This window comes from Eschrichtius robustus, chromosome 10, assembly GCF_028021215.1.
Source record: "Eschrichtius robustus isolate mEscRob2 chromosome 10, mEscRob2.pri, whole genome shotgun sequence".
Taxonomy (NCBI): domain Eukaryota; kingdom Metazoa; phylum Chordata; class Mammalia; order Artiodactyla; family Eschrichtiidae; genus Eschrichtius; species Eschrichtius robustus.
Genome location: NC_090833.1, coordinates 19,262,664 through 19,290,143, shown reverse-complemented (window position 1 = coordinate 19,290,143; position 27,480 = coordinate 19,262,664). Strand labels below are relative to the sequence as shown.

Sequence of the window (27,480 nt, the reverse complement as noted above, 5' to 3'; positions counted from 1 at the left end):
TCACGCGGCTAGTTCTGCAGCAGAGCCAGAGCTTGAAGCCATCATTCATTGGTTGAGCGTATCTCTATCTTCCTTGCCAGAGTTTGCCAAGGAATGATTCCTGCCCTCTCCACACCTGCAATCCGGTTGGAGAGGCACTCTTCTAGCTCCTTGCCCACTGGTCTTGTTATGATCGATCTCAAGACTTAGTATTAAAAACGTGTATTATATGCTGTACATGAAGCCATTTAAATTCCATTTGAATGCTCGTGGTATTTAGCTTAAGTGGGGAAGAAAGGATGAAGTGGTGACTGAGTTAGGGAGCTGAATGATAATATTATATATGTTTTACACTTAAGATCTCCTTTATGGAGACTGTGTCTTTGAGCAAACCTCCTATAATTTCCTAAGAGAAGTTTAGAAAGTGAAATTTGACCTTGAGCAGTCTCTTGTAGCAAATCCTGGCCCAGGGAGGCAAGGCAGTGAGAGTCTCTGGCAATAAGTCATGGTTGAGGCTGCATATTTCTTCTTCTGTAAGGAGCTTGCTTCGGAGAAACTAATTAAACCCAGAAATCTTAGGAGGGCCATGGTGTTGCCAGCTTGCAAATATGGCTCCTCCCCAGGGTGTTCCCCGGAGGAAGGGCTCTGTCTGAGCAGAGAGACAGGCAGCAGTCTGGTTTTCCTTCACCTCTCCTGTCTTCCCAGACGGCCACTTTCTTCTTAAGAACAACATCTGTGTTTCGTAGTGTCTTAACTCTTTCTTTCTTTTTTTCAATTTTATTTAGTTTTTATACAGCAGGTTCTTACTAGTAATCTATTTTATATGTATTAGTGTATATATGTCAATCCCACTCTCCCAATTCATTCCCCCCCCCCCCGGCTGCTTTTCCCCCCTTGGTGTCCATTCGTTTGTTCTCTACATCTGTGTCTCTATTTCTGCCTTGCAAACCGGTTCATCTGTACCATTGTTCTAGATTCCACATATATGCGTTAGTATACGATATTTGTTTTTCTCTTTCTGACTTACTTCACTGTCTTAACTCTTTCTTGACAGCCCTTCCTCGTGTTGTATTACAGACTCAGGATGGAGCCTGAAAGCCTGGAGTAGAGCTACATTCTGGACGCCTTGTATGAAACAACTGACTGAACCAGAGGTACAGAGTAAGTCCATTTTGGGGCTGGAAGGGACCTTACACCACTCTGTTTAATGTCTAACCACTACCAAGACCTGGGATCCCTGCAGTATCAGGGGCTCACTGCTTCTGTGACTGCCTGTTCTCTGGATGGCTTTGGTCGCTACAATTTCTTTTCTTATTTGAGTGCCATTTGTCGCCGTGTAGATTTAACCATTGGACCCTCGTTCTTCCCTCTGTCGCCTAACAGAATGTCTGCTCTTTCCTTTCCATGACAGACCTTCAGGGATTTTGAGACAGAGGTTATGTACCTGCTTATCATTCCATTTTTCTCTCTCTAAAGAGCTGGGGATTCTAGTCTTCCCACTATCCTGATTGTCTAATATGCACCGTTCAAAGAATGACAAATATATTAATGAAACGTCTATTAATTGAGTGCAACCTTCTTTTCGAATGGGCCTGGTTGTGACCTCACTGTCCTTCCCAATAACTTCCAGGCAACTATTATAAATTGATTTCTTAATAAATAAACATTAATTGTGCAGCTACTGTGTTCAAGCTCCATGTCCTGTGGATGTGAACACAGCAGAACAGTCCATGCCCTCATGGAATTTGTAGCCCACTCTGAAGCTAACCCTGTGTTGCACTGAGTTGGAAGCTCTTTGCTACCCTGAACTGGGCTTTTGGGTGGAGATAGATGCCTTTTCATACCTGACTCTGATGCTCACCTGAAAGGTGCCCAGGTGGAGTGTGGTCTTCTGCCTCTACTGAGCTGGGTCTACTATGTCCCTCTCTCCCAGATTTCATTTGCACACCTGGGGCCTGGTCTACTCTCTCTTTTGCTAATTGCTTAGAAGACCTTGATTGTGGAGAAATATATACACGGAGAAGCTAAATGCCTCTGGGGATAATTCAGGCCTCATTTTGCACCGGAAAACAGAGGCACTTTTTGGAGAAGCTTTTGAACCCACAACTAGGTGAATCCAGTTTAGTGATGTTCCTACCATACCTGGAAAATTCCCTTTCTCTCTTTCTTTTTCTCTATTATTTTAGTAACCTTTCACAGTTAAGGCTTGCAAATAAAAGGCTTGAGCGGTCAGCTGCTTTTGCTTACTTCCCATCAGTCCTTGAGAAATGAAGGTTCTCTGTGTGGTGGGGTGGTAGGACCTCTGTCCAAAACTGGAGGACGCTCTCCAAGAGCCCACATGTGTGGAAAGTCCCTGCAGAAGTAATTTTCGCTGGCCACGTATTATCCTCTGTCTTTGAAATGACTGATACTTATGGTGTTTTTTTCCTCTAAATGTCCTATTGGATTTCTCCCTCCTTGGCTGTGAGACAATCTCAGCCCATAGCCTGTCCCTCCCTAGGAGAGGCTGCTGTCTGGGGCTCTTGATAGAGCAATTGCTTTCCTGTTTCTTTAAATCCCACCATTAGCTTTTGACCTGTTGAGGCAATGAGGTGGGTGAACGGGAGCTGAGTGTGAATCCATATTGACTGCATGGCCACTTTGGAGAAGTCACTTCTTTTCTGAGTTTGTTTGTTTCCACTTACAATGATGATCTGGGAACAAAGTCAATACTCAGTGAATTGAATAGAAAAATAAGGTGAGGCTAATAGACCTCTCCTCCCAGGTCTGATCATGTATTCTGTAAACACGTAATGATTGAGAAAAACAGAACAGGCTCCATTCTAGGTGTGGGGATACAGCAGAGGGGAAACGCATTTAAAGTCCCTGTTGTCACGGAGCTTGATTTCTGGAAAACATACACGCAATTAAGTAAACCAGTAGTATGTCTGTCCGGTGAAATTATGTGCTATGGAAAAAAATAAAGAAGAGTACTGGGGATGGGAGGGCATGTGTGCATGTGTTTTTGCACACGTGAGTATGCAAGTGTGTGTTTATGTAGGAGGTGAGGGAAAGGCTCATTGAGAAGGTGACACTGGGAGGACACCCGAAGAACATGAACAAGTGAGCCATGCATGGGGGGGAGGTTGGCGTGGCAGAGTGCCCCAGGCCAAGGGTCTGCAGTGGGAGAGTGCTTGCTGGGTTTGGAGAACGGCAGGAGGCCAGTGTGTTAGCGCATCATGAGAGAGGGGTTGAGGTCAGGGAAGCACCAGGGCACAGATCACTCGGGGCGTCAAAGGCCACTGTGACACCTTGGCTTTGCTCTAAGCCGGAAGGTGAGCTTTGGAGGCCTTTAAGCAGCGGAATGAGATGACACAACTCAGCATTTCAGGAGGATGGCTCTGGGGGGACAGAGGGTCTTTGGCTTCATTTTCAGTGCTGTCCAAGCTGCTCAGGATAATCTGGAGGGATCGGCATCTAAACCAGGCTTTAGAGGTGAAGGGAAAGTAAAACAACAGCGACCAACGGCAATAGGAGCTAGCCCCCAATTCTAGACGTGCCTCACTCTGTCTGCAGAGAGAAGCAACTGGGAAGGAGGACAGAGGTCTTGTTGCTGCGGGGCAAGGGGCAAGCCAAAGGAACGGCCATAGGACAGGAGAAAATGTGTGAGCTTGGCCTTCACAAGCAGCAATCGGGGTTAACAGGTGAAAGTGAATTGGTGATGGGACATCAATACAGTGGAGCAAGGCGGGTCCTCGCCAGGGGTCCTTGCAGAATCTGAGTGGGGACTGGATACGTGGGCCAGAAACCCTCCTTCCCTGTCCCCACCCTGTGCTCCTCTCCCCTCCCCACACAGCGTACATTTGTAAGAGGTGATAAGCAAGAGGGTTTGTGGCTGTTGACAGGAGGCTTTGTGTAGCAGAGGGGGAGGAAAGAGCAGAAGAGGTGCTTGCCATGCCCTGCTGCTCTGGGCTGGGTGTCAGCCCCTCCTCGAAAGAGGGATTAGAGTGACAGTAGAGAAGGTGTTTTCCTGAAAGCGTCTGTGAGCCTGGGAGCCCCTCGTTCCGTCAACACATCCGCAAGGATGTGCTCTCCTAAAGCCGGGGTAGGCTGCCATCTGCTGGTTGACTTCAGTATTTCGCCCAGATGCTCGGCTTCGGACAAAGGTCTTTCAACGTCAAAGACAGATCTGCGCTGGCATTTTCTCAAGGCCAGGCGCCGCCCATATTCTCTTTTAAATCATCACAGATTCTCATCAGCATAGGTCCTCTTCATTCTCATTTTTAGGGATGCTCGGAAAAATTAAGTGACTAGACCCAGATCATTCAGTAATTGGAAAACTTGGAATTCGAGCTTGGCTCTGACTACAAACACAATTACTTGAAGAAGCTGGTATGATCGCATCAGCTTTGCAGACTGTGAGTGTTGTGAGGGAACCAGCAAATGGCAGGTGTTCCGTGTGTGCTGAACAGAAAAGTGGATACAGGAATAGATCTGCGGATGGATGGCTGCTCCTCAAGGCGCTGCAGCCCGAGGGGTCAGCCGACCTAGGTTTTAGTCCCAGCTCTGGCACTTCAGGGCCGGTGAACTTGGGGAAGTCATCTCATCGCTCTGATACGCAACTTTTTTGCCTGTAACTGCAAACTTTTGACTGTGTGTGTGTGTTTTCTTTCTGAAACGTCTTGAAATCTATTTTCCAGTCTTGGTGGGGTTGGAGCGATTCTCAAGAGGACAGCTTTTCCCTGCTTCCCTTCCAAGCTCTAAATTCTTTTGCAGGGCTCTCTGGGGAGGGAGGAGGACGAGGGAGTGAGCCCCGTGCTGGCCACTAAGATACCACACCAGCCCAAATCCTGGCAAGACGCATGTGTGAGGAGTACAGCACCCCACGGGCCGGAGGACACAGGTGCACAGGCAGATGCCTTTCTAGTGCAGGAGTGAGCTTTCTAAAGGGCAACGCTGGTGTCTCCTGGCCTAAACATCTCCAGCTCTCAGCTGCGCTCAGAGGATGCAAAGCCTGCAAGGCCAGGCCCTGCACCGCCTTCACCCTTGGTGTCCAGCCACGGCTTCCCCTGGCATCGCCACAGTAACCTCCAGGGTCCCCCCTGATTCTCCTGCTCACCCTACCCAAATTCTGAAGAGCAATGCCTTAGTGCTCCTCGGCACCCTGTAGCCCCGCCCTGTTCCGGAGGCTAATGGAGCCTTGACTTCAGCTCCCCACATCCCTAATTAGTCTGGCTTAATTGAGACGACAGGGAAAATCTCCTGTAGGAATTGAGAGCAGCTCAAAAGTGGGGTGTACACATGGAGAAGCTCTCTGAGACCTCAAGCCCTATGGGTTTTACCTTCTAAACGTCTCTCAGAGCTGTATGCTGCTTCTCCAGGACCACAGATGTAAACTCAGTCACCTTTCAACTGGACTCCTGCAGTGACCTCCTTACGGCTCTTTCCCATCTGTACCTCCCGGCCCAAAGACAAATTGCAACAAAAAGGTGTTTTTTTTTTTTTTTCAATTGAAGTAGAGTTGAGTTACAATATTGTGTTAGTTTCAGGTGGACAGCACAGCGATTCATTCCTGTATTCATCCATTTACATATATATTCTTTTTCAGTTTCTTTTACCTTATAGGTTATTATAAAATATTGAGTAGAGTTCCCTGTGCTATACAGTAGGTCCTTGTTGGTTACCCATTTTATATATAGTAGAATGTATATGATAATCCCAACCTCCTAATTTATCCCTCCCTCCACACCCCCCTTTCCACTTTTGTAACCATAAGTTTGTTTTCTATGTCTGTGAGTCTCTTTCTGTTTTGAAAATAAGTTCATTTGTCTCTTTATTTATTTATTTAGTTTAGATTCCACATATAAGCGATATCATATGATATTTGTCTTTCTCTGTCTGGTTTACTTCACTGAGTATGATAACCTCTAGGTCCATCCGTGTTGCTGCAAATGGCATTATTTCATTCTCAAAAAGATTTAAGAAAAACAACAACAGACATGAGCATAATACTTCTCTGCTCAAAATCCCTTAGTTGCTTCCCATTGCATTTAGGAGAAAGATTAAAACCCTCATTCTGGACCAAAAGAACCTGCAGAACAGGGTTCCTGTTGCCGCTGCAGCCTCTCTTTCTCCTGAGCCTCTGACTTTCTTTCTGAGCAGGCTAGCAGCCTCAGGGCCTCTAAAAATGTTCTGCCCTCTGCCTTCCCTTGCCTCTCTCACTGGTTAACTCCTATCTACCATTTAGATCCCAATTCATGTGTTGTTCCTCAGGGAAGCTATCCTGGTCAGATCCTCATTAGATGTTCTCCTAGCGTCTCGTATTTGCTTCCAAAGCGTGCCTTCAGTCTGCAGTTATACACCCGCTTGTCTGCTGTGAATGTATAACTCACACTGCCATCCTCTCCCTGGCGTGGAGGCTGCATGAGGGCAGGTTTGTTCACTTAGTGCTGGGCACGTGGGGGTTACTCAGTACTGACTTTCAAATGAAAAGGGGAATGAGAATATTGGGAGAAGAGAGCCGCTCGGCACAGCCCATAGGGAGCCCCCTGGATACTCTGGAGTTGGCGAGGTGCGGTGGGAAGGAGAAAGGCTTGGGAGGGGCAAGCCGAGAAAGGGAGCAGGTGGGATGGATTGTAGTCCCAAAGGACAGGGCTGTGTGGGCAGATGCTGTGATGGTGGGTGTGGGGAAGCAGCCTCAGAGGCTCTTTGGTCTGCCTTCCTTGCTGAAGTTTAGAAGTCCCTCTGCAGGTATCCAGCGGGCCAAGCTCAAGTTGTGTGCCCAAGCCCGGCTACCATGGGGAAGAGGAAAGAGTATTTTCCCTTGTGGCTTCCATGGTGGGAGGAAGGGCCCTCACCCAATGGGAAATTCTCCAAAACCAGAAAGGAGCTGGGATGCAGGGAAGCCAGTAAATGACCAGCGTGCACTACAAGGAGAGAGGCATGAGCAGAAATAATAGGATAAGGCCAGCAGGCAACTGTGACAGTGGTACCTAGTGCCTGGGTATCCTCGAGAATGGGCACGCCCGTCAGGGTCCCTGAGAAAAGTGTAACTAGAGGGCCTATTTCCAAAGGGGTGGGCAGGCTGGAGGAGAACCACAAAGGCCAGCACGGTTCCCCAGGTCTAGTAGCAGCTGATGTGCAGAGACCACCCCTGGCCTGAAGGGGCAAGTGGGGGCGGGGGGAGCAGTTGTGTGGAGACAGTCAATTGACAGGCACCGTAACTCCTCTGAGGGAAACTCTCCCACCATGATGGCCCGCCCGCCATGATGCTGTAGAGGTGGAGCTGGAAAAGGAGCTCCCCGACTCACCCCCCGCTCCGTCTCCATCAGTCTCTTCCCTTCCGTGTCCCTGCGCTGCCCGCTGGAAGCCTGGGGGCGTGGGAGTCCATTGGTCTAATTCGTAAAGGGTGGTCTTAAGGATACAGAGCACGGAGAGGGGAGCAGAGCAGATAGGGGAGGGGCAAAGGGGGGACCAAACACCCTGGAAACGCACTTTCAGTGGAGAGCTACAGAGTGCCTCACGGAGGTGGAAGTGGGCTTGGACTTTGAGGGGGAGTAGAATTTCACAAGACCTTTCAAGACGGAGGAGGGTGCTTGAACAAAGCCACAGAGCCAGCCACTGAGAGATGTGTTTGGGGAATACCGAGCCCACACTTCTGACCAGAACTTGTGGAGTGTAGACAGTCTGAAACCCACCGTGGTGGTTTTGAATGCCAGGGCCTCGGGCCTTCTGCCTGCCCAGTCTCCATGTGGAGGCGTCTGCGATCTTCTGAAGGCCATGATTAAGGACTCTTGTTTGATGCGGCGTCTTCACCAAGAGACTTCGATTCTTGTGTGGCTTCTGGGGAATACCTTACCAGCTTAGTTACATCTCTCTCTCTCGGGAGGGGTTAAGTTGGGGCTCGGGGGCTCCCAAGTCAGCAGCCAGTAGGGGGTTAAGCCCCTCACTTAAGGCTTGGTTGTTACAGGGAGCCAGTTTGTTTGCGTTTACACGGCAAGGCCAGTGTTGCTATGGCTGGATTGTAGGCAACAAGTCTCATGATCTGGAACAGCAAATTGTGTATATAACATGACAGCATTTATTAAAGCAAGATGAACTCAGCAGCAAAGGATCTGGCTGGAGCCATAAATTCCTCTGATCCTCATTTCGGAGCCATCACATTCCATTTGAGTGAGGCCTATCAGCCCAAACGTTTTCATTAAATAAGTCGATCTGTTGAAAATCCCCAAGAGAATGAACTGAGAATTGCAACGCCCACCACCATCCTTGTTTTAAAAGACAAATGTATAATGTGCAGTCCTGACTCACATTCTCTGAGTACAAACCGGTCTGCTTTTCTGGGCAGTGAGTTCCCTCCATCACTAGATGTAGGTGGACCAGACTGGGTGACCCAGGCTCTCTTCCTTTTGGGGGACGTTGAGCAGGGGAGAAGGAGACATTCCTAACAGACTTTCTCTCTAAGATTTCGGGGTTGTAGGAGCCTGATGAAGGATTCAGGTAGCTTCCCACACCCCTCATTCTGCACCACGGCACACGTACGCTCAGGGAAGGAGAGATTTTCACCAGAGGCTTGGGGGAGAGAAAGAACACTGGGGCCAGAAGGCCTGAGTTTAAATCCTAGTTCTATTATTAACTGGGTAAATAGCCACGGGCAAGTCATTCCATCCTGTGACGCCCCCAAGTCCACCATATATCAAGTGATAGTAGCGACAGCCCATGCTTATGAGTGCTTGATATCTGCCAGGCACCACGCGAAGGGCCTCATGGGGGTGATATCATTTATTCTCCACAAAAATGCTATGAAATTAAGAAGTCCGTGTATCCCCACTTTTCTGATGAGAAAACTGAGGCACAGAGAGGTTAGGGAGCTAAGGAATGGTGGAGCCAAGGTTTGAACACAGGCAGTCTGCCTCTGGGGACCTTAACCCTTGCTCGATAACAATTGTCACCTCATCTATGTCATAGAACTTTTAGGAGACTGCATTAGAAAATGGGTATAAGTGTCTTTTAAAACGATAAACTGTTAGTCGTGGAAGTGTTGAGCAGGAAGCTGTATCTTAAGTTATAAGCTTTTCCCAAACTTACTCAGCTTTGTTGAAAAATGTTTTCCTCTCTCCCAGCCTGTAGTCTCCCTTTCCTTCTTCCCCTCCTGCTTGGCCATCATCCCTCCTTTGCTCAAATATATTGGTGGAATTTGGTGGCTTTGGTGGAATTCAGGCTCGACAATGAAAGGAAAACCAGTGGCCAAATTTAAAAGTACTTGTGCTTTTATTAAACAAAAAAAATAATACAATCAGGTACTGTCCAGATGTGTTTTGGAAAGGAAGATCTCTTTAAAAATCCTTAGTTTACATCATCATCATCATTATTATATTAATAATATTAATCATATCCTTAAAATCGAAACAGTATTGCTTTTCTGAAATGTAAAAAAAGGGACGGCTTCAAGACACACATTGAATCACTGCTAACAAAAATAATGATAATTAATTATACAGCTTTGTGTAAAATACAGCTGGTTCTAAAACAAACTACCACTGTACAGCCTACCCCGCTCTCATTCCCAGAGCCACCCAAGAGAAGGAAAATCATTGTCATGCTGTCACTGGAAGACTTTTGCTGAATCAAACAATGAAATGGAAACCTGTTGGACGCTGTGGTCTTTGGTGTGAAGGAAGTCATTGCAGAGTGGGTGAGGCCAGCGCAGCTGCCGCCGGCCTGGGTGATCCGTGGTCAACTTTAGCTCCTGCCAGGTGCCCAGGTGTGGCTTAATGGTCTGACTGCTCACATTGATGCTTTGGTAGTATTATTTTCGTTCTCTGGGCCCTACTCTTCTCTCCCCCAGTTGTCCCCAGAATTTATGCCCGTTTGCGCCTGCCTTCAAGGTTTCGGAAGTTGCTGGGTCTCAGCTTCATCTCAGCAAACTGGATTGAATACTCGTGGCCCTTCCAGTGGAACCAGTTAACACCCTGTGAAAAAGAGAAAAAGACAAGACCTTCAGATTGGTTTCCATCAGGCAAGGTGTTCACTGACCACTGCTGTTGAGTTGACGGAACAAGATGAGTTCCGTTTCAACTTGACCGTTTGGTAGTTCACAGCTGTCTCTTGTCTCTTGCTGTTTATTGATCTGTGTAGTGAAAACTTTCAAAGGGGCTGGCTGAATCAGACTCAGTTTTTTTACTTTAGGCAGAAGTCACCTGAGCTTGCACGGAGCTTTGATCTGCCATCCTGAAATAAAGTGGTGGCTGATGAAACTTGCCATCATTAGGATTAGGTGCTGCAGGAATTTGGATCATGATTGGAGCTTACAGAATTGAGTAGCTATATGCAGGGGTGTCTATACGTCACAGGATTCCTATGGAGTGTTTTAATAGGGGTTCCTATGGCACGGCACAAAGAGCATACGTGGACACAAGTTTTGCAACCTGACATATAAGGTTAAATCTTAGTGCTCTTACTTGAGAGATAAATGAACAAGTTATCAAAACATTCTGGGCCTCAGTTTCATTATTTTTTTCTTAAGGCCCAATAATGCTAACCTTGGAAGGATGCTGTGAAGGTTAAATGAGCCGGTAAAGGAGCTGCCACAGTGCTGGAAACATCATAGGTGCTCAGTAAATATTCTTCCCCAGTCTCAAGAAGGGAGAGATATTCTCGGAATTTTGGCCAAAGATTTTCCTCAAGAAAAGACTGTAGTTGCTTCCGGGCCTCCTAGTTCCAGGTCTGACTCTTTAGCAAAGTCTACAGATGGTAGAATCTGCCCATGGAATCCCACAGACCCCTTGTTTTACTGGGGGTGGGGGTCAGCTTCAGAGAGTTCTCCTATAAGGCCTCCACCCTGCACACTGACACTTCTTCTCTTTAAGCTTCATAGGGCTGGGAGGGAACATGTCCACAGAGAAGATAATGGCTGGTGAAATGAGGGAAAATATAGATGTTTTGTTTGATTCTAATTTTTTGACATTGATATTGGACAGTCTGTGTATCTGACAGGGGGATGGGATTTGAGAAGAGCTGACTCATTTTATGGGCAAATGTGTTTGTAATTACTCAGCTTGGTCCTTGTGCTGCCTTCCTCTGCCCTCATTCTCCCCTCTGATAGAGGTTCAGAGCTGGAAGCAAGCCCTCCTTGTACTGTGGTGGAGACTGAAGGCAGAGAGGGAAAGTGACTTCACAGAGGCCACACAGAGCCAGAGCTGGGACTGAACTCCCATAATTGTTCTGTGGCCTTTTATGTCATCTCCTTCTTCCAAAACTGGATGGAAAAAGAAGTTTCCTTTTGGCATGTAGCTTTTTCTCCCCCTCCCAGAGGACTCTGTGTTACACTGGTGTTAGGGAACAAGGAGATAAAGGCAATACAGTAGCTCTCAGAATGGATGTGTTATTGAGGCCACATGATAAGATGGAGAAGACACAGGACGGGTGTCCAGAGGTGTCCTTCAAGTATTCCCTCCTCTGTAAAGTAGGCATGAAAAGTCATGTCCTGGTCCCCGTGCAGAGTAAAAGTGATGCACATGGGAGACAAGGCGAGAATGCTTTGAAAAGTGTCAGAAATTATGTCAAGGTAAGGTCTACATTTAAGGTCACGACAATCATTTGCTGGTAGTTAAATCAACATAAACACATGTATCAAAATCATTAATAGCAGAGAGCAGCAGGTAAAAGCAAAAAACAAAAAAACCCAACAACAAACGTGTAAATAAGCAAGATGACGAGATGCTGCATCCCAGCCGGGACCACCCATCAGAATTCCTGGGGCTGTTTGGTGTGATTTGTACCTTTGCCTTTTTACAAAGGGATCCCAGGGTGCAGACTGGGTAAGACTGGCCGAGGCCCAGCCCAGGGTGATCGGTCTGGGTGAATACCCATCCTTCCTCCCTGGAGCAGGGATGGCCTCTGAGAAGAACCATCGTGGCTAAGTAGCTGGGCCCGCTAGACTTTGCCCACTTTCCAGGTACCTGCTAGTTCGGGCAGGACTCAGTGTGAGATAGTGGTTGAATTTGGTTTTGCTCTCTTATTTCCACCGGGAATCTAAAAAATCCGTTTCTATGATTGCAGAAATTGTGTCACAGCATCCTGTGTGGTGCAGGGAAATTTGGAGGGCTGGAAGATTTGGCTCTGCCTCCAGCTTTGCTCTGTGACCTCAGGGAAGTCACCTTTTTCTGGACCTCGATCTTAGGAATCAGAAAAGGAAGGGACTTAAAATCTGTGGTCTTTGCTCTGAGATGTTCTGGGGGTGCTGGAGGTGCCTCTAGGCCAGGGTGGGGAGGCAGCACCCTGGGCCTGCATCACCCCTGGTTCACCTAGACGGCCTCCACTTTCACCTGTTTCCTTCTGGGGTTCAGACAAAGACTTAATGTGAGGAAAGCTTGCTATGTGTGGTGTCTCCCTGACCAGTGGTTCTCCTTGGGATCTTCGTGGGTTAAGACATGCTGTCTCTGTGGTCTTTCCTGGCCTGCGGTGCCATGGAGATTTCTCCCTGCTGTGAAGAACCCTGTTGTCTTAGACCTGAGGTCCTCCCTGCCTCCTGGCCTCAGCCCCGCCCGGGGCCTCGCAGTCTGCTCACCTGGCTGTGGCTCCTGTCCCCGTATCTCCCCATCAGGTTGACGCGGTGGCAGTTCTTGTACCAGAAAGCCCCCTTGTAGGACAGGGCACAGTTGGTGATGGCCGAGTCTGTGTCCTTGTCAAAGGTGGAGAAGGATCTGCCGTTGTGGTAGGCCATGGAGTCGCCTGGGAGAGAGAAAGCACAGACTGAGAGCCCAGCTGGAGCTCCTTGTGGGCTGTGAAGGGCAGTGCCAGGGTGACGACTGAAGGGCCCTGGGGTGGGCCGGCCTCGAACACTGGACCCCGAATTAGGATCCAGCGTGGGCCTGGATAGGACATGGGTGTCATCCCCGAGCCTCGTTTCTGATAGAAGCGGCATAAAGTGGTAGAAGGAGGGCTACACGTGGCTTTGGAGGGTCCAGCTCCAGTCCCATCCCTTTCACTCTTAGCTGTGACCCTGAAACAGGTCAAGCCTCTTGCTGAACCTCAGTTTTCCCATCTGTAGAATGGAACTAGCACGTAGATTTGATCCACCTCAGAGGGCTGTTGGAGCAATGGATATGAAGGTGTACACTAAACAGGTAGTATGGTGTGCAAACGGTCATGATTGTTGCTATTTTTTTGATTGTTTTTGCATTCACTTTACGTAAAGGAAATCAGAGAGTAAGGTGGAAAATTTGTATTTAATAATGGTGTGCTTTCCCCTCAAATGCAAGTATTCAGAGCCATACTTTAAAACAATTTTTTTCATATATTTATTTATTTATTGTCTTATTTATTCGTTAACTCACATTCACTCACTTCTTCACTCACCCATCTAATATTTATCAAGTTCTAGCATGAGTTTAGTTTTCCACTCTGCCATGCTGGTTTTCCAGAGCTATCCTGAGACAGTCTGTCTTGAGTCTCAGCCTACAGAGCCATACTTATAATCAAACCTTTCAGGTTTTAGATGTCACCAAATAGCTTGTATATCGTACAGTTATTTTTCGAAGTGTTTATGGGACCCGTTTTCCCTGATTCTTAGACAAAAAGTCCATGTATATATAGTGCTATTTGGGAATCTAGTTTGTAATTGAATATATTGAATTTTAGGAGCATTTAAGTGCCATTTCTTTCTGTGTCCCCTCACTCCCAACCCTGGTCAATGCAGTGCAGAAAAATTTCAAGACATCAAGGCATTTTATCCTGATATTTTGGAGCAAGTTGTCAGAGGGACTTGGGTGCCTTGGTAACTGATGAAGCTGTCGAGAGCGTGAGGATGGCAGCTAGATATTGATGAAATAAGATGCTTTCCTGTGGAGGGGCTGGTTGCCATCAATACACACAGGAGGGTGTAGCTCCAAGGGTTAGCTCAGTGAAGGGGCATATCATGGCTCGTTTTCTGTTGGAAATACAGAGAGAGATGGGTGGAGGCCACATTCCTGCCACTCAGGTGCCTTTGCTTGCCCTGTAACAATATCCTCCTTGCCTGAAGCCATCTCAACAAAAGAGGTATTTATTGCCAGGTAATAAAATGTCAGAATTCTTTGAGGGATGCAAGAATGAAAACAATTTTTTGCCCCTGGGTCTCTCTCTTCATTTCCACCGGACTGATCTCTAAAGAGCTCAGTCTTTCATTAGGTTGAGCCTGGCTTTTGGCAAATCTTATGTGGAAGCTTTTTCCATTATGGATGTATTCTTCCAGGGCTGAGAGGTTGGGAATGTGCTATAGCATCCGTCTCTTCTGTTTCAATAAACGTAACTGAAAACCTCCCCAAAGTGGGCAGGGGGTGACATGGGGTGGTCACGGTCTTACACCTGATCCCCCTTGTTACCAAGAATACTCGTCAGCAGCCAGGCTTGTACCGTGAGCCCACCATCCACAAGCTGTTGCATCTTGGGCAAATCGCCAAACTTCTCTGAGCCTCAGTTTCCTCATCTGTATAATAGCAATATCTCCTGGAGATATATATATATATATGTATATATATATTTTTTGGTGAGAACTAAAAGAGGGTAATGCATATGAAGTATCTGCAAAAGAAGCTGCTACCTAGTGGGCCTGAATGCATATTGTTTCCTTATTCGTTTCTCCTATAATGTGGTGCCAGAAAACCACACAAAGGCCATTTCAAGTCAAAGAAATCTTCAAAACCCAAACTAGGTTATGTACCAGTCAAGGAGTGAAGGACTGCTGGAGAGGTAGTGAGCTTCTGGTCATGGGGGCGTGCGGGCTGAGGCTGGCTGGCCATGTGGCAGGAATGTCTTAGAAGAGATTCATCCAGCTGGGTGATGGAGTGGACTGTCTGCTACTCAAAGTACAGGCCACAGACCAGCAAAGCCACCAACAGTGGCATCATGTGGGCACTTATCAGAAATGCAGCATCTTGATTTCACCCCAGACATACTGTGTCAGCACACGAGTAGGATCCCCCAGTGGGTCATATATATGTAATAAATTGAGAAGCACAGGAGTAGATGAGTATTAAGACTCCCAAGAGACTGCTTTTTTCTCAGTCTAAAACGGATATCTAAACATGGATAAGAAAAAGACATATTTTGAGTGATGGTAGCCACAAGTCCATCCTGATTGTCCTAATTCCCAACCTACTCTATGTTCTGGTGCCCAAAATATCTACCCAACCTTGTTCAACTGTAGTTCTGCTGATTGGCACCTAGTAGGGATTCAAATATTTGTCGATAAATGGATGGACCCATGAAGGAAGGAATGAGGAGTGGAGGAATTGGCTGAAAACCCGAGAAGGTTTTGCAGTTCCCTGGGCTCTGAGCATGGCTGTCCGTACCTGCTGTCCCGCTGTACCCCTCCACCTTCAGCCGGTAGCGAGTCCGGGCGTCTCCCACGCTGAACTTGTCGTAGACGGCGTAGGCTGACTGCCCGTGGTCCCGCAGGTCCACCCGGAGCTCGTACTGCCCTTGGGCTGTGATTTTGTTCAGGGTGTCCAGCCCTGTGGACGACAGGCAAGGGGTTGCCTAAGAAGCGCAGTGACCGAGACCCCTATTCCTACTCACCCCGTAAGAGCAGCGGCTGCGTGTGATCTAAAGAGGTTTGCGTCACGCCTGGGCTTGCAGCTTGGTTTGCTCTTTGCTGCTGCAACACCAGGTGAGATATATACGGTTTCTGAGCCTCAGCTAAAATTGTGTTGACATCTTTGCCCTGCCAACCTCCTAATGTATTATGAAGATAAAGGAGATAAGGTGGAGCGCGTACCTTTTAAACTCTAAAGCTCCTTACGAGGGAAAGGCAATGGATGATAGGGACGGACATTCCCCGGCCTGGGTGCTGGAACGTAGGACAGTGCCCTGTGCCGGTCGGTTGTTGCAGTGTGGGCTGCATGGATGGATGGATGATGGCATTGTCGTGTTGGCTTGGGAGAGTTCACATTGCAGCTCAACTCTTTATTGGCTAGATTCCTACGGCCAGCAGCGTAACCTCTCTGAGGCTCTGTTTTCCCAGGTGCAGGATAGGAATTTTGTACCTTGTGGGGTGCTATGAGACTTAGAGGTTGTGGCCCTGAGGGACTTAGCATAGGACGGAAGCAGTGAATGACATCAGTGAGGATAATTCTCTAAATGGCCCAGTGATTGACTTGAGGCTAGGCTTATTCTTAAGGCCTGGCTGTTGGCTCTCCTTTGACTGGATTTTTATTTTTAATGACCCAGAGAATTTAAAGTCTTTCCATAGAGAATTTGATATCCTGTGTCGACCACCAGAGCTATTGTTTCCTCCTAACCCATTTCCTCTCCCACAGTTCGCTGTGGGTTAGGACAGATGACAAGGAGGACAGAAATGGGCATTTGGGGCACAAACACGCAGGCTGTATTACCAAGCCAGAATTCTTCTTTTAGGTCCCCAAATCCAGCAGTGTAGGCCTTCCAGTTTCGATAGAAATCCTCACGTCCATTTTTGCGTCTCAGGAACACCTATAAACATAACCAGTGAATCTGGGTGCGCTTAAGCTATTGAAGGAAAGAGAAGACCTCTTTCTGAGAGGAAGAAACAGCCACTGCAGGAAAAGCACCCGTCCCCACCTCTGTCCTCACTAATTTGCCATGTGACTCAGGGCACGTCACCTCCCCTCTCTGAGTCTCAGTGTCCTCACCCGAAAAATACAGATTAGTAAGACTACCACCCAGCTTTGGGTGACTGTGATGTGCCAGTGTAGGTTGGTCACGTGTAACACGTGCGCCCCTGTGGTGTGGGGTGCTGACAGCGGAGGAGGCAGTGCCTGTGGGGACAGGAGGTACACGGGAACTCCGCGAACCTTCGGCTCAGCTTTGCTGCCCATCTAAAACTGCTCTAAGAAAGGAAGTTTAATAATTAAAAAAAAATTCTACCCAGCTCATATGGTAATGGGATGGAAGTGATTCATGTAAAACTCTTCGCACAGTGCCTGGTAGATGGCCAATGTTAATTAGTAAACGTAAGGGGCTCGATGACCACGGTCATTTATAGATCACAGAGTTTTTTGAGGATCAAATGAGATAAATTATGGGAAAACAGGGGAACTGGTTTTTATCCTCCGCTTCTTTCCCATTGCTTTGTTTAAGAGAGAATTCCTGAGTGTCTCCATGTGACAGGCACTATCTTGGAGAACCTCATGCCCGTTAGTGTCAGAGGGCACGGGGAGGACCTCGGCCTCTCCTCTGCCCCCACCCCCCTGCCGGAGAGCTCTGGAGTCTGTCTCCATGATACTCACGATCCATCCACCCCCGTCAGAGGTCATGTCACAGAAGACTTCCTGCTTCTGGGTCTTGTCGTTGTTCAGATAAATGGTGTAGACGCCAGAGGTCGTGTCTCCATTCAGCATGGTTTGGGAGCAGTCCCTGGGGAATGGGTACAGGACTCCAGCTGCGGGATAAGGAGAAGGAGTGGCTCTCTCAGAGCAGGACTGGAGCAGGAGCTTTCAGGCTGCAGCTCACGTGCTTACTGACTAGACGCCTATGGGCGAGCAACTCAGCCTCTCTGAGGCTCTGTTCTCTCACGCGCGAGATGGGGACTAAAGCTATGTTGCGGGGGGTGCGGTGAGGCTTAGAGGTTATGGATGAAAGGGACCCAGTTCAGTCTCTTACACTGTTGGAAGCCCCCAGTGATATCAGCGGGAGGAGAGCTGAACCGCTGGGAGGGCCACGTGTCAGGTTGACCGCGATCGACCGGGAGCAGCCAGGCGGCGGCACCTAATGGGAGCACCGGGTGAACACCCGGTACTGGCCAGGATGGCTGGGTCTCTAGCACCCGGGGGGGGGGGGGCGGCTCACTGTGGGTGAGGACACCCTGTCAGGCTGGATGCATCTCAGGCTCTTCAGAGGATTCTGAAGCCAAAGACAAGGGTTCTAGTCCGGAACTTGCCACTGCCTTGCCTTCTGAGCCTGGGGATCTTACAGGGCTAACCCAAGAATGCCTGGGGAACCTCCACGTGTAATAATGTGGTGCAAAAATTAAAAACTTGAGAGCAGTGAATGACCTTGGGGCTATGCTTAGCAGGTGGGCTTGAGAACTGACGGGTAGTAGCAGCTCTTTTCTCTGGTCCGACCTCCTCACTGTACTTTACCTTCACCTGAGGTTGTATCATTAGCTGTCTTCTTGTCTGTTTCACAGCCCTAGTCTGAGAGCGCCTTTAGGGCACATTCATATTTTTTGTGCTCCTAGCACGTGCCGTGAGATCTGGCAAAGAGGTGCTTTTGCCTCTGCCCCTCCCTCAGCAGGTGTGTGTAGAGTGACCAGAGTGAAGTGCGCAGGGCAGGAGACAGCCCTGGGATACGCTCCATTTACCCAGGTTCAGGGCTCTGCAAAGCCCCCTCCTCCCTTCCTCAGAGAAGGATGCTTCCTCTTCACCAACAGAGCAGCTTGCCCGTTTGCCAGCTGCAGAGGAGATCCAGTGGCCGGGTGTGCAGGTGGTTCCCTGACCCTGGGACGCCTGAACCCAGATCTGACTCATGGTATAACCCTGAGCAGGTCATTTAGCTTCTGGGAGCCTCTGTTTTCCCACCAGAAAACTGGGCATGATAATCCTGGCCCAACGTACCAGCTTCGTGGGAGGACTGTTTGTGATTTCGAATATGAACAGGCTTTGTAGATGCCTGAAGGAGAACACTGAGCTTATAATGAGCCTCGACAATGGCTACCCACTGGGCTGGGAGTTCAAATACAATACAACGATTCTCACCAGGTCCTTATGAAGAAGGGATGGTTATTAACCCCGTTATACAGAGGAAGAAACTGAGGCTCGTAGAATGGCAGTAACTTTCCTTAGTCACACAGAGCAGGTGGTGGAGATGGGGGAATGAACCCAGCTATTCTCACTGCTGGCCCTCCTTCCCTTTCACCACGAGGCCTGTAACCTCCTGCATCCACATTCCTCTGGCTTTTCCGGTAATAGCAGGGAATTGATTCTTTTCAGAAATTTGATGGAAACATTTAAGGTAGCAGTTAGAGGAGAAGTGGAGGGTTGGTTCAGTCTCCTCCCGAGCCCCTTACTTGTGGTGAAGGTGGTCTTGATGATCTTGCTTCTCAGGGGCCCATTCAGTGCCTGGATCTTGGCCATGTAGTGGGTGGATGGGCTCAGCTCTGCCAGGCTATAAGAGGTGGTGTCTGGATCCACAACAACTTCCTAAGGGCAGAAGAAAAATATAATAGCTTTTGGCCACATAAATCCTCAGAGTACAGATGATGCATTCACTTATTCACCCATCCATTAATTTCTTCATTCAACAAGAATCCGCTGAGTCCCACTCTGTGCCAGGCTCCATGCTCACTTCAGGGCTGCAGACGTGGGGAGAGTGCAGCCTGAGCAAAGCTCCTGGGGCCAGAAGGGGCAGAGCAAATTCAAGTAATATGAGGAGGCAACGACCTACCTCAGCCACACTTCAGTTACGGGAGCAGTGGAAGAGGTGGGCAAAGACCAGATTACAAAGGGCCTCAAGTGCCAAGCTATGGAATTTGAAGTTTACCATGATAAGGAATGGAGGTTCCTGAAAGTTTTTTGAAAAAGGGAATGCCATGATCTCAGCTTAATCTGGTAGGAAGATGAATCACACAAAGGGCAAAGGTTTAGACTTTGAGACCAGTTAAGTCAGTGGTCCCTAATATGGCCCTTTTTCATAGATCTCTGGGCAGCTTTAAAATAAAACAATGCCTGGGCTTCATCCTAGAGTGACTGCATCATGAGAGCCAGAAGTGGGGCCTGACCAGGTGTCTATTTAAGAAGCTCCCTGGATGATTCTGATGCACAGTCACTCAGGGGATCTCTTGAGTCAGGAGATGATTACGACTGCTCAGGAGGCGCGGCATGATGACAGCGCAAGCTGACCCAGCATGTCTCTTTTCTAGAACAGAGATGTCCAGGAGAGGCAGATGTGTACAGCTGCTGTAGACCTATTCTAACTACACCTGCTGTTTGTGACTGGTCCCTGTGCTGCTGTCCAGACGAGGGGGATCGGTTTCAGTTCTGCAGGAGATCCTCTTTCTTTTCAAATCCTCTTTTTACCTTCCAGTGCCTGTGAAATCACCTTTTTAGCAGGTGACCTTGGTGTCAGGGATTGGAATTCAACCTGCAGTGCTAGCAAACCAAACACAACAGTGCTTTCTACCACCTTCAAACACAGCCCACTGGGTTTAGGCAGTAATGAATCAGTGTGGAGGCCCCTGGAAGGTTGTTTGGCATCCTCACAACTGGGAAGGTGAAGTTATCCTGATTTTTCCAATGCGGCAGGGTTTGAGGGGGTGGGGTGTTGGAGGTGTAAGTAGTTTCGAAGAAGCTAAAAGACTTGCACTCGCTCCATAATTTGTTGGTGGCAGAGGATGGTCTTGCATCCTGCCTCCTAACATCCTGTCCAGGACTCTTTCCTCCTCTACCAGGTTGACTTTCTTGAGTGAAACAGATTAAGCTGGGGGCTGGACATGCAGGGAAGTAAACCCGGGTGAGTGCCTATTTGATACCGGTGACCCAGTGACCTTTGTGTGGCCCCCAGGTCTGGTCCTTGGGGAAGAATCAGGTACAAAGCTGGGTTCCTTGAATTACTTGGGGATAAAGTTACCTATCAGCTTTCTAAGCTGCTGTTCAAAGTTATTTTCTAGGCAATCAGGGTGGATCGAAATGAGACTGATGACTTCAGGTAAACAGTGAATCCTAGGATGCCTGACCAGGAAGGGCCCTTAGGGACCGGGGAGTTCAGTGCACTCATTTTACAGATGTGATGAACCCTGACACCCAGAGAAGGCGAGGGACTTGCCTCTCTTCACACAGTGAGTTAGTTCATTGTTATAGCGACTCCAAGAAGGACCGTAATGGTAACTAGAGATGTGTGTCCACTCCTGGTTAAACATGGCGTATTGAACAAGCCAGCTTATCTCTACTTGCTTCTGATACCCACCAAGATGAAAGTAAAAGAGATATAAAGTATAAACTCACAAGGATGAGGGAAATGGCAGAGGAGACAGTAGCAGGTACTTGATGTCACCAGAATCTTGATCAGTGGAAAGTGTGGAGTGGTGGAGTGACGGCTGAAGTGACAGAATGGAGAAAGCCAGGAGCTAACTAACTAGTGGGTGCAGCCACAATGCTGCAGAGCCCCGGCAAGTTCAGGAATGAAATGTATGCAAAAGCAGAGATGCCTTTGAAGGCCAGTGTGGGGCATGGCTGAACAAAGGTTTGTTTAAAACTTTGCATAATAAACAGATCCCCAGCTCCCTCCATCCCCCAACAGTCTGGGTGACTGTCCTTCCCGGCCCAGATGAAAGGCTGAGGTTTCCTCCCTGGAGAGCCTGAGCCAGAGAGGAGACTCTGGATTCAAGTCCATCAGGCCCAGCTGCAAGGGAGGCTCGGGTGCTGCACTGGAAACAGGAGAAGTGAAGGTGTGTACACAGTGGGAGCCCAGGCTCCTTCTCCAGCAAGGCTCCTGGCAGCCTGGTTCGAAGGAGGTGGAGGATCCTCCAAGGAGACTGATGAGCTCGAGAGAAATAGTTTACAGTCCTGATGCTTGGGAGTCCCCCAAGAAAATTGCTGGGTACTTGCCCAGTCACTCTACAGCGAGCGCCATAGTTGACAAGACCTGTCTGTGCAATTAGACCTCCCAATCGGCTATTTCATTCTTGGCTCCAGTACAAAAAGACCAACAGGCATTAGGTGGAAGTCTCCAACATGAAAGATGGAGACCCAAACCAAACCAAACCAAACAGCAGCAAACCAGAAAAGAGACCTTGGAGGAAACACTATGTAGGCTGTGGAAGAAAATACCAAGAACATATATTCTTAGAGATAAAGAGAAGAAGATAACAGGAGATGCAAACGATATGCTAGCGAAAGATCAATGTGCAGAAAATAAGTAAAAGATCTTGGAAATGTAAAGGATGGTGACCAAAATTAAAAAGTCAAAAACAAGTTTAGAAGGTAAAGGTTAGAAAATTTCTTTCGCTTGTGTGATGGTCTAAAGTTATGTCAAATTAAAAAGTAGAAGAAAAAAAATCATGGGTAGGGAATATAAATAAAAATTGCTGTAAACAGTTGATGTCATAAGAACATGGTGATATATATTTCATTATATAATGGAATGATGCCATCTGTGAGATATATGGCAAAGATGCAGAAGAAGCTTTTGGCCTTTGCTCAATAAAACATTTAAGGACAAAGAGTCCAGCTCCTAAAATGTCCTCAAGTCTTGTGAGCAGTGGTTCTTGACCTTGGCTGGCTGTCAAAACTGGAGTCTGGTTAAAATGAGACAGGGAGGCTGGGGCTTATGATTCAGAAGGTCTGGCATGGTGTCCAGTTCCTACTAATTTTTTCCCAGCTCCCCAGTTGCACTGGGATAGGAGAAACAGCATCCAGATAATTCTTCCCTACTTGGAGGATCACGTAAATGTTTCAACCAGCAGTGGGGAGTTGTTTATATACTTCAAGATACCTTGATTGTACCGTCCACGGATTCAAACACCAATAGGTAACCAGTGACAGATGCCCGGGGAGGTCTCCAGGTGAGAACGGCAGTTTCCGACTGAACATCAGTAGCAGTGAAGTCTCTTGGAGAATCGAGGTCTGGAGAAGATAAGAATTTAATATCAAATAAGTCAGCAGGTGTAGGACAAAGTCCCCAGCTGGGTATCAGGAGGCCTGGGTTCAAGTCCTTTCCCTACCATTGACTTATATGACCTTGGCCAAAACCTTCACCATCTGTAAATGAAGAGGTTGAGCCAGATGACCTCCAAAGGCGTACATTCTCTGTGGTTCATCTCATCCCAAGGGCCACGTTTTCCTGAGCCCAACAGGATATTGACCGGCTTTAGTTGGATTTGGGAAGAAAGACACAGCCATGAACGTAATTAGAACCCCCCTTGTTTCTGAAGAAGAGGACAGATGAATGATGGTATTGGCGCTCACCCCTACTCAGAGGACGTTGCCTCTGTTTCTCTGCTTGCTGCAGTTTGTAAAAAGATCTCAATGTATAAAAACCCAATGGACATCTAGGAAAACTTGCCTTGAAAATCTTTCTCTTAAAAATATTTCCCTGCCTAGAACATGGATCATTAAATACCGGGTTGAGGGTCAGCGGGGACTGGTTTTCCACTTAAAAAGCCCTCCTCTTAAAATCGTTTCCTAGTCCGTGGGGAGAGCAAGGTCATTTCAGTGCAAAAGGAAATGGTGTGTTTCTTAAGGTCTTGACTGAGTGGGCACCGGTGACTTTAGCTGATGCTGATGTCATCACATTGCAGGGAGCTGACTGGGGAAATAAGAGTTGGAGAGGGATACTGTTAAAGGTAGAGGCTGTGGGTGGGCATCTTCCAGCTCTCGATGTCTTTGTACCTGTCATGAACTTGGTGGTGATAATTGAGCTCTTCTGGGGCCCTTTCTCTGCAAAGATCCTCAGCGTGTATTCCGTGGCAGGCTTGAGGTTGGTCAGCGCATACTCCACTGTGTTCCCGGACACCGTGCGGGTAATTTCTGGCTCTAAACAGGAAATACACACACCGTGGCAGTTACCAGTCCGCTGTCTGGGCCATCAGCGGACTTGGCCCAGAGCGCACACACCTTCTAACATAGAAACTTTCAGTGACCCTACAGAAAAGCAGGTTTGGTTTCTGAGATGACTCACACTCCTGTCTCTCTCTCTTGAGCAATCACTTCATATACAAAGGATTTATCATATGGTACTGGAGTTGTCCAGGCACCCAGTCAGAAGGAAGGGGCCCTGGGGGTCAGGAGACTTTTGCACAGGGTGCCGCTGGGACAGCGTTGCAGCTGAGGCACAGGACCCAGTTACAGGAGAGCTGCAGGTAACATCTCCAAGGCTTGGGCTACTCACATTTAATTTGTCCCATTGCTTGCCCTCCCCTTTTCTTCACTTACTCTCATGTCCTTTTATTTGCCGAATGTCAAATCATTAGGCTGGGGGATCACAAAAATCAGGTGGCATAGACACACCAGAGCCTGATTACTGGCTGTCAGTCCCACTGGGTCAGGACCAACGGTGGACCCCAAACCATGGTGCCCAGGTATATGTGCTTACTTCTCTATCACAGGTGACCAGCTATCCTGGCTTGCCAAGGACTAAGAGGTTTCCCAGGGCATGGGACTTATAAGGCTAAAACTGGGAAGGTCCAGGGCAGAGTGGAATGAGCTGGTCACTCTGTTCATCAGTCACGAGCCCACGCCCCCAGCCTCACGCACACTTCTGGACTCTAGGAAATTTCTACGCTTGCATCCACAATTTCCATGATTCCCACGAACTATACTCTGATTTATTTTAAGTGAGACAACATCATCTCCCCTGACTTGGAAGAGTTTGCTCACAGGGAATATTTAAAAATAGAAAAGTAGAAAGAATAAACCCAAGCATCCCTCTAGCCCCACCCCATCTTTGCTCTGTCCTCGCAAGGAACTCTCGTAAGTGGTTGCCCGGGCTGAATTAAGATTTTCAGAGGCCCCAGCACAGCTTGTGGTGCCCTCTCATATTGTTACTGAAGGTGAAACAATACTGAACCATAAAATATGAAACTCACATATACTTTGAGATTAAAATAACAACATATTTTTTCTAGTCTAGCTCATGACAAAAGTATGGATTTGTTCACTGAAAAGGAATCTTTCTTCCTCTTCTCTCTTATTTGTATTTAATTTTACCTTCTGGTAGCCTTGATTTGCTGGTGCCCCAACCAAGTGTTTAATCTCCAACTGAGTAAATTAGCACAGATGGTTGCAAAGACAAGGAAAAATAATTTCTGATTTCTCAATCAGGTCTGCTCTAAGAGGCCTCGTCTGTGGCATCCAAGAAGCCCGGGCTCCCCAGAGCTACCTGAAATAGTCTGTTTAAGATTTCAGATTCTGGACTCCTTCTTTGTAAGAGGTGAGAGCTGCTGCCTGGAGAGGGTGACTCACTCTGACGGCAGAGAGCCTAGCCGGAGAGGAGGAACAGGCTGGAGACGCACCCTCTGCTTTTCCTTAAATGGCCTGCTGGCCTCCCTTGATACAACCATGGTGCTGATGCTCTTTCACTTGACAACAAGCAGGGGATACGGGTAGGACCTCTCTTGCCACCGCCTGAACTGGTCCCTCCACCCCCACCCACCCAGCCCCAGTCCCAGCCCATGAGTCTGTTCTCAGGTGGCAGTCGAGAGCCACAGGGACATTGCTGGACTCTCCAGTCTACCCATGCATTTTTGCTACCATGGACCAAGTGTGGCACAAAGAAGGGAGAACGGGAAGAGTTTACAGCAGGACAGACACTCCTCAGGGTGGGGAGGGTCCTGGACACGACCTTACCTCTCTCCCCTGTGTAGGAGATGACATAATTGTCCACGGGGGCGATGGCCGGCTGCCACATGGCCAAGGCTTCTGAGTCGGTGATGTTGGCTGTCACCAGACCAGATGGGCCATCCAGAGCTGCAAGGAAAGATGGTGATGTGTTGGAGAGATGGGCAGTCATGGGGTAGGACATCAGACCACAGCTGCTCTGCTGTCTACACTGCTCCTGGACTCCAGTACTGGTGCGCGGCCTGTTAGGAACCGGGCTGCACAGCAGGAGGCGAGCGGCGGGCGAGTGAGCGAAGCTTCATCTGCCACTCCCCATCGCTCCCATTACCGCCTGAACCATTCCCCCCCCAGCCCCGCCCCATCTGTGGAAAAATTGTTTTCCATGAAACCGGTCCCTGGTGCCAAAAATGTTGGGGACCGCTGAACTAGAGGATGTGTGTGAAATGTGTTAGGGGCAGCACTCAGTAACTGCAGTTGTTATTAACATGACTATTAAAGCTATTTGGAGTTTTCCATATGACTTCCAAATGACTTGTACCGAGAAGGGATGGATAGTCCCAGGGCCTTGGCCCTTTTAACTCACCACTGCTACAACCCAACATCCCTGTCTTAGAAAACAACCTAAATATGACTAGTTCCCGCTTTTGTTCACATCTGTGACACAATTACTCCAGGACGACAGCCCTGGGAGGATGGGGGGTGCGGCAGCCATCATCAGCTCATTTTACAGATGAGGTGTCTGGGCCCCAAGAGATGAAATGACTGACCTGAGAGTCAGGAGGTGGTAGAGTGATTTGGGGCCCACCCCGTCCACTCTGAGGTCCTTCCTGTCTCATCTTTCACATACAGGATCTCCTTTAATGGATGAGGACAACGGGGCCTCCGGAGGAAACAGATCCAGACTTTGCAACCAGTTGCCGTGGAGAACCCATGAATGAAAGATTTCTAGGGGGGAAACGAGGATCTGTGTGGCAGGGTGGGCAGAACTCTGGGTTCAGACGGGAGGTTTTAATTGCATATTAGCAACCCTTTTAAGACTATTAGGATATTTTTAAAATTTCCTGTGAGGCCCATTCTTTAGATCCCTTAACGGATTAAGCTGGATAATTGCTCATATATCAAAGGATAAATTGTTTAGGAACATGGCTGCCTGAAGAGAAATTTTCCACTTCATTCTCCTTCAATGCAATTCATTATTTTTCCCTCCTTACAGTGTGTTGTACAAATCAGGTTATAACAGGAAAATCATCCTTTATTTTAGAAGAATACAGAGTTTGTAGTCAGACTGACCTAAGTTCAAATTTGCTTCCAGCATTTACTAGTTATATGGACTTGCCCAAGGCATTTAATTTCCCCAGGTCTCAGTTGTTTCCTCTGTAAAATGGGAAGGATAATAGCTATGGGGTTTACATGTGAAGGGTTTAGTAACAGGGCCTGAAATACAGTAGCTGCCAGATCCAGAGTAGTTACTTTATAGTGTCTGTGTGAAGCACCTGCTTGCAAGGATCCTCACGCTGGTCCTGGCACTATCGGGGAAGGGAAGGAAGTGGATTAATGTGTACAGTCATTTTTTATATTTGCAGACACTTTACATATACAGTTTCACGTGATTCTTAACAGCTTCCTGCAAAGGAAGCAGAATTGCACCCATTTTACAGAGAAGGGAACTAGACCCTCGAGAAATTCACTGACAGCTCATGTATCTAGAAGTGGCAGAACGTGGGACTTCCACCAGGTCAGCATGACTCCCCAACTTGTGCTATTTTCCCCACAATACCCTGGGAAACAGTGGCCCAGGGAGGTTGAGGATGCAGCTCAAAAGAGGCTACAGACGGACCAGAAATGAGACCGCTGGTGTGCCAAATCCAGCCCACTTTCCCCGAGAATTTCCTAAATAAAAACCTTTTTCCTAGCTTCTGAATCATGAGAAATAATGCTGAAGGTGAGAAAAACACCTGTGGTGAGCGTCCCCGAGACAGGCTCGCTTTCTTCAAAGCCCTTCAGGGCGATGACGCTGACGAGGTACTCCACTCCAGGTAAGAGTCTCAGCAGCCTGGTCTGAGTCTTGGTCCCATCCACAGTTACCACTGAGGGTGTACCTAGAACACAGTAAAAGCAGGATCGGGGAAGGTGAACCTCACTGAAACTTATTCACAGTTGTCTCAAGAATGGGTGTATCCGATTTGGCAGTGAAACTATATCTTCATCCAACACCATTTTCTTGACTTCTCAG

At 48.0% G+C, this 27,480-nt stretch overlaps 1 protein-coding gene and 1 long non-coding RNA gene across 4 annotated transcripts in view; one reads left to right on the top strand and one right to left on the bottom strand.

Moving 5' to 3' along the window:
* Positions 1 to 643: 643 nt before the first annotated feature.
* On the top strand, positions 644 to 27,183 carry LOC137770749 (uncharacterized). Its single transcript, XR_011075220.1, has 4 exons — positions 644 to 968; positions 1,057 to 1,140; positions 24,732 to 24,840; positions 26,097 to 27,183. It is a non-coding gene; the product is annotated as an uncharacterized lncRNA (long non-coding RNA).
* The window catches only part of TNC (tenascin C), a 92,206-nt gene continuing 73,935 nt past the window's right edge, over positions 9,210 to 27,480 (bottom strand). For all 3 annotated transcript variants that reach the window (XM_068553623.1, XM_068553625.1, XM_068553624.1), the window contains 10 exons: positions 27,203 to 27,346; positions 25,257 to 25,376; positions 23,301 to 23,444; positions 22,405 to 22,535; positions 18,983 to 19,115; positions 17,205 to 17,356; positions 16,332 to 16,428; positions 15,291 to 15,452; positions 12,527 to 12,690; positions 9,210 to 9,929 (listed from right to left, as the gene is read on the bottom strand). In XM_068553623.1, coding sequence (XP_068409724.1) covers positions 9,819 to 9,929; positions 12,527 to 12,690; positions 15,291 to 15,452; positions 16,332 to 16,428; positions 17,205 to 17,356; positions 18,983 to 19,115; positions 22,405 to 22,535; positions 23,301 to 23,444; positions 25,257 to 25,376; positions 27,203 to 27,346 — 1,358 coding nt within the window. In that variant the 3' untranslated portion in view covers positions 9,210 to 9,818. The remainder of the gene's footprint in view (positions 9,930 to 12,526; positions 12,691 to 15,290; positions 15,453 to 16,331; positions 16,429 to 17,204; positions 17,357 to 18,982; positions 19,116 to 22,404; positions 22,536 to 23,300; positions 23,445 to 25,256; positions 25,377 to 27,202; positions 27,347 to 27,480) is intronic.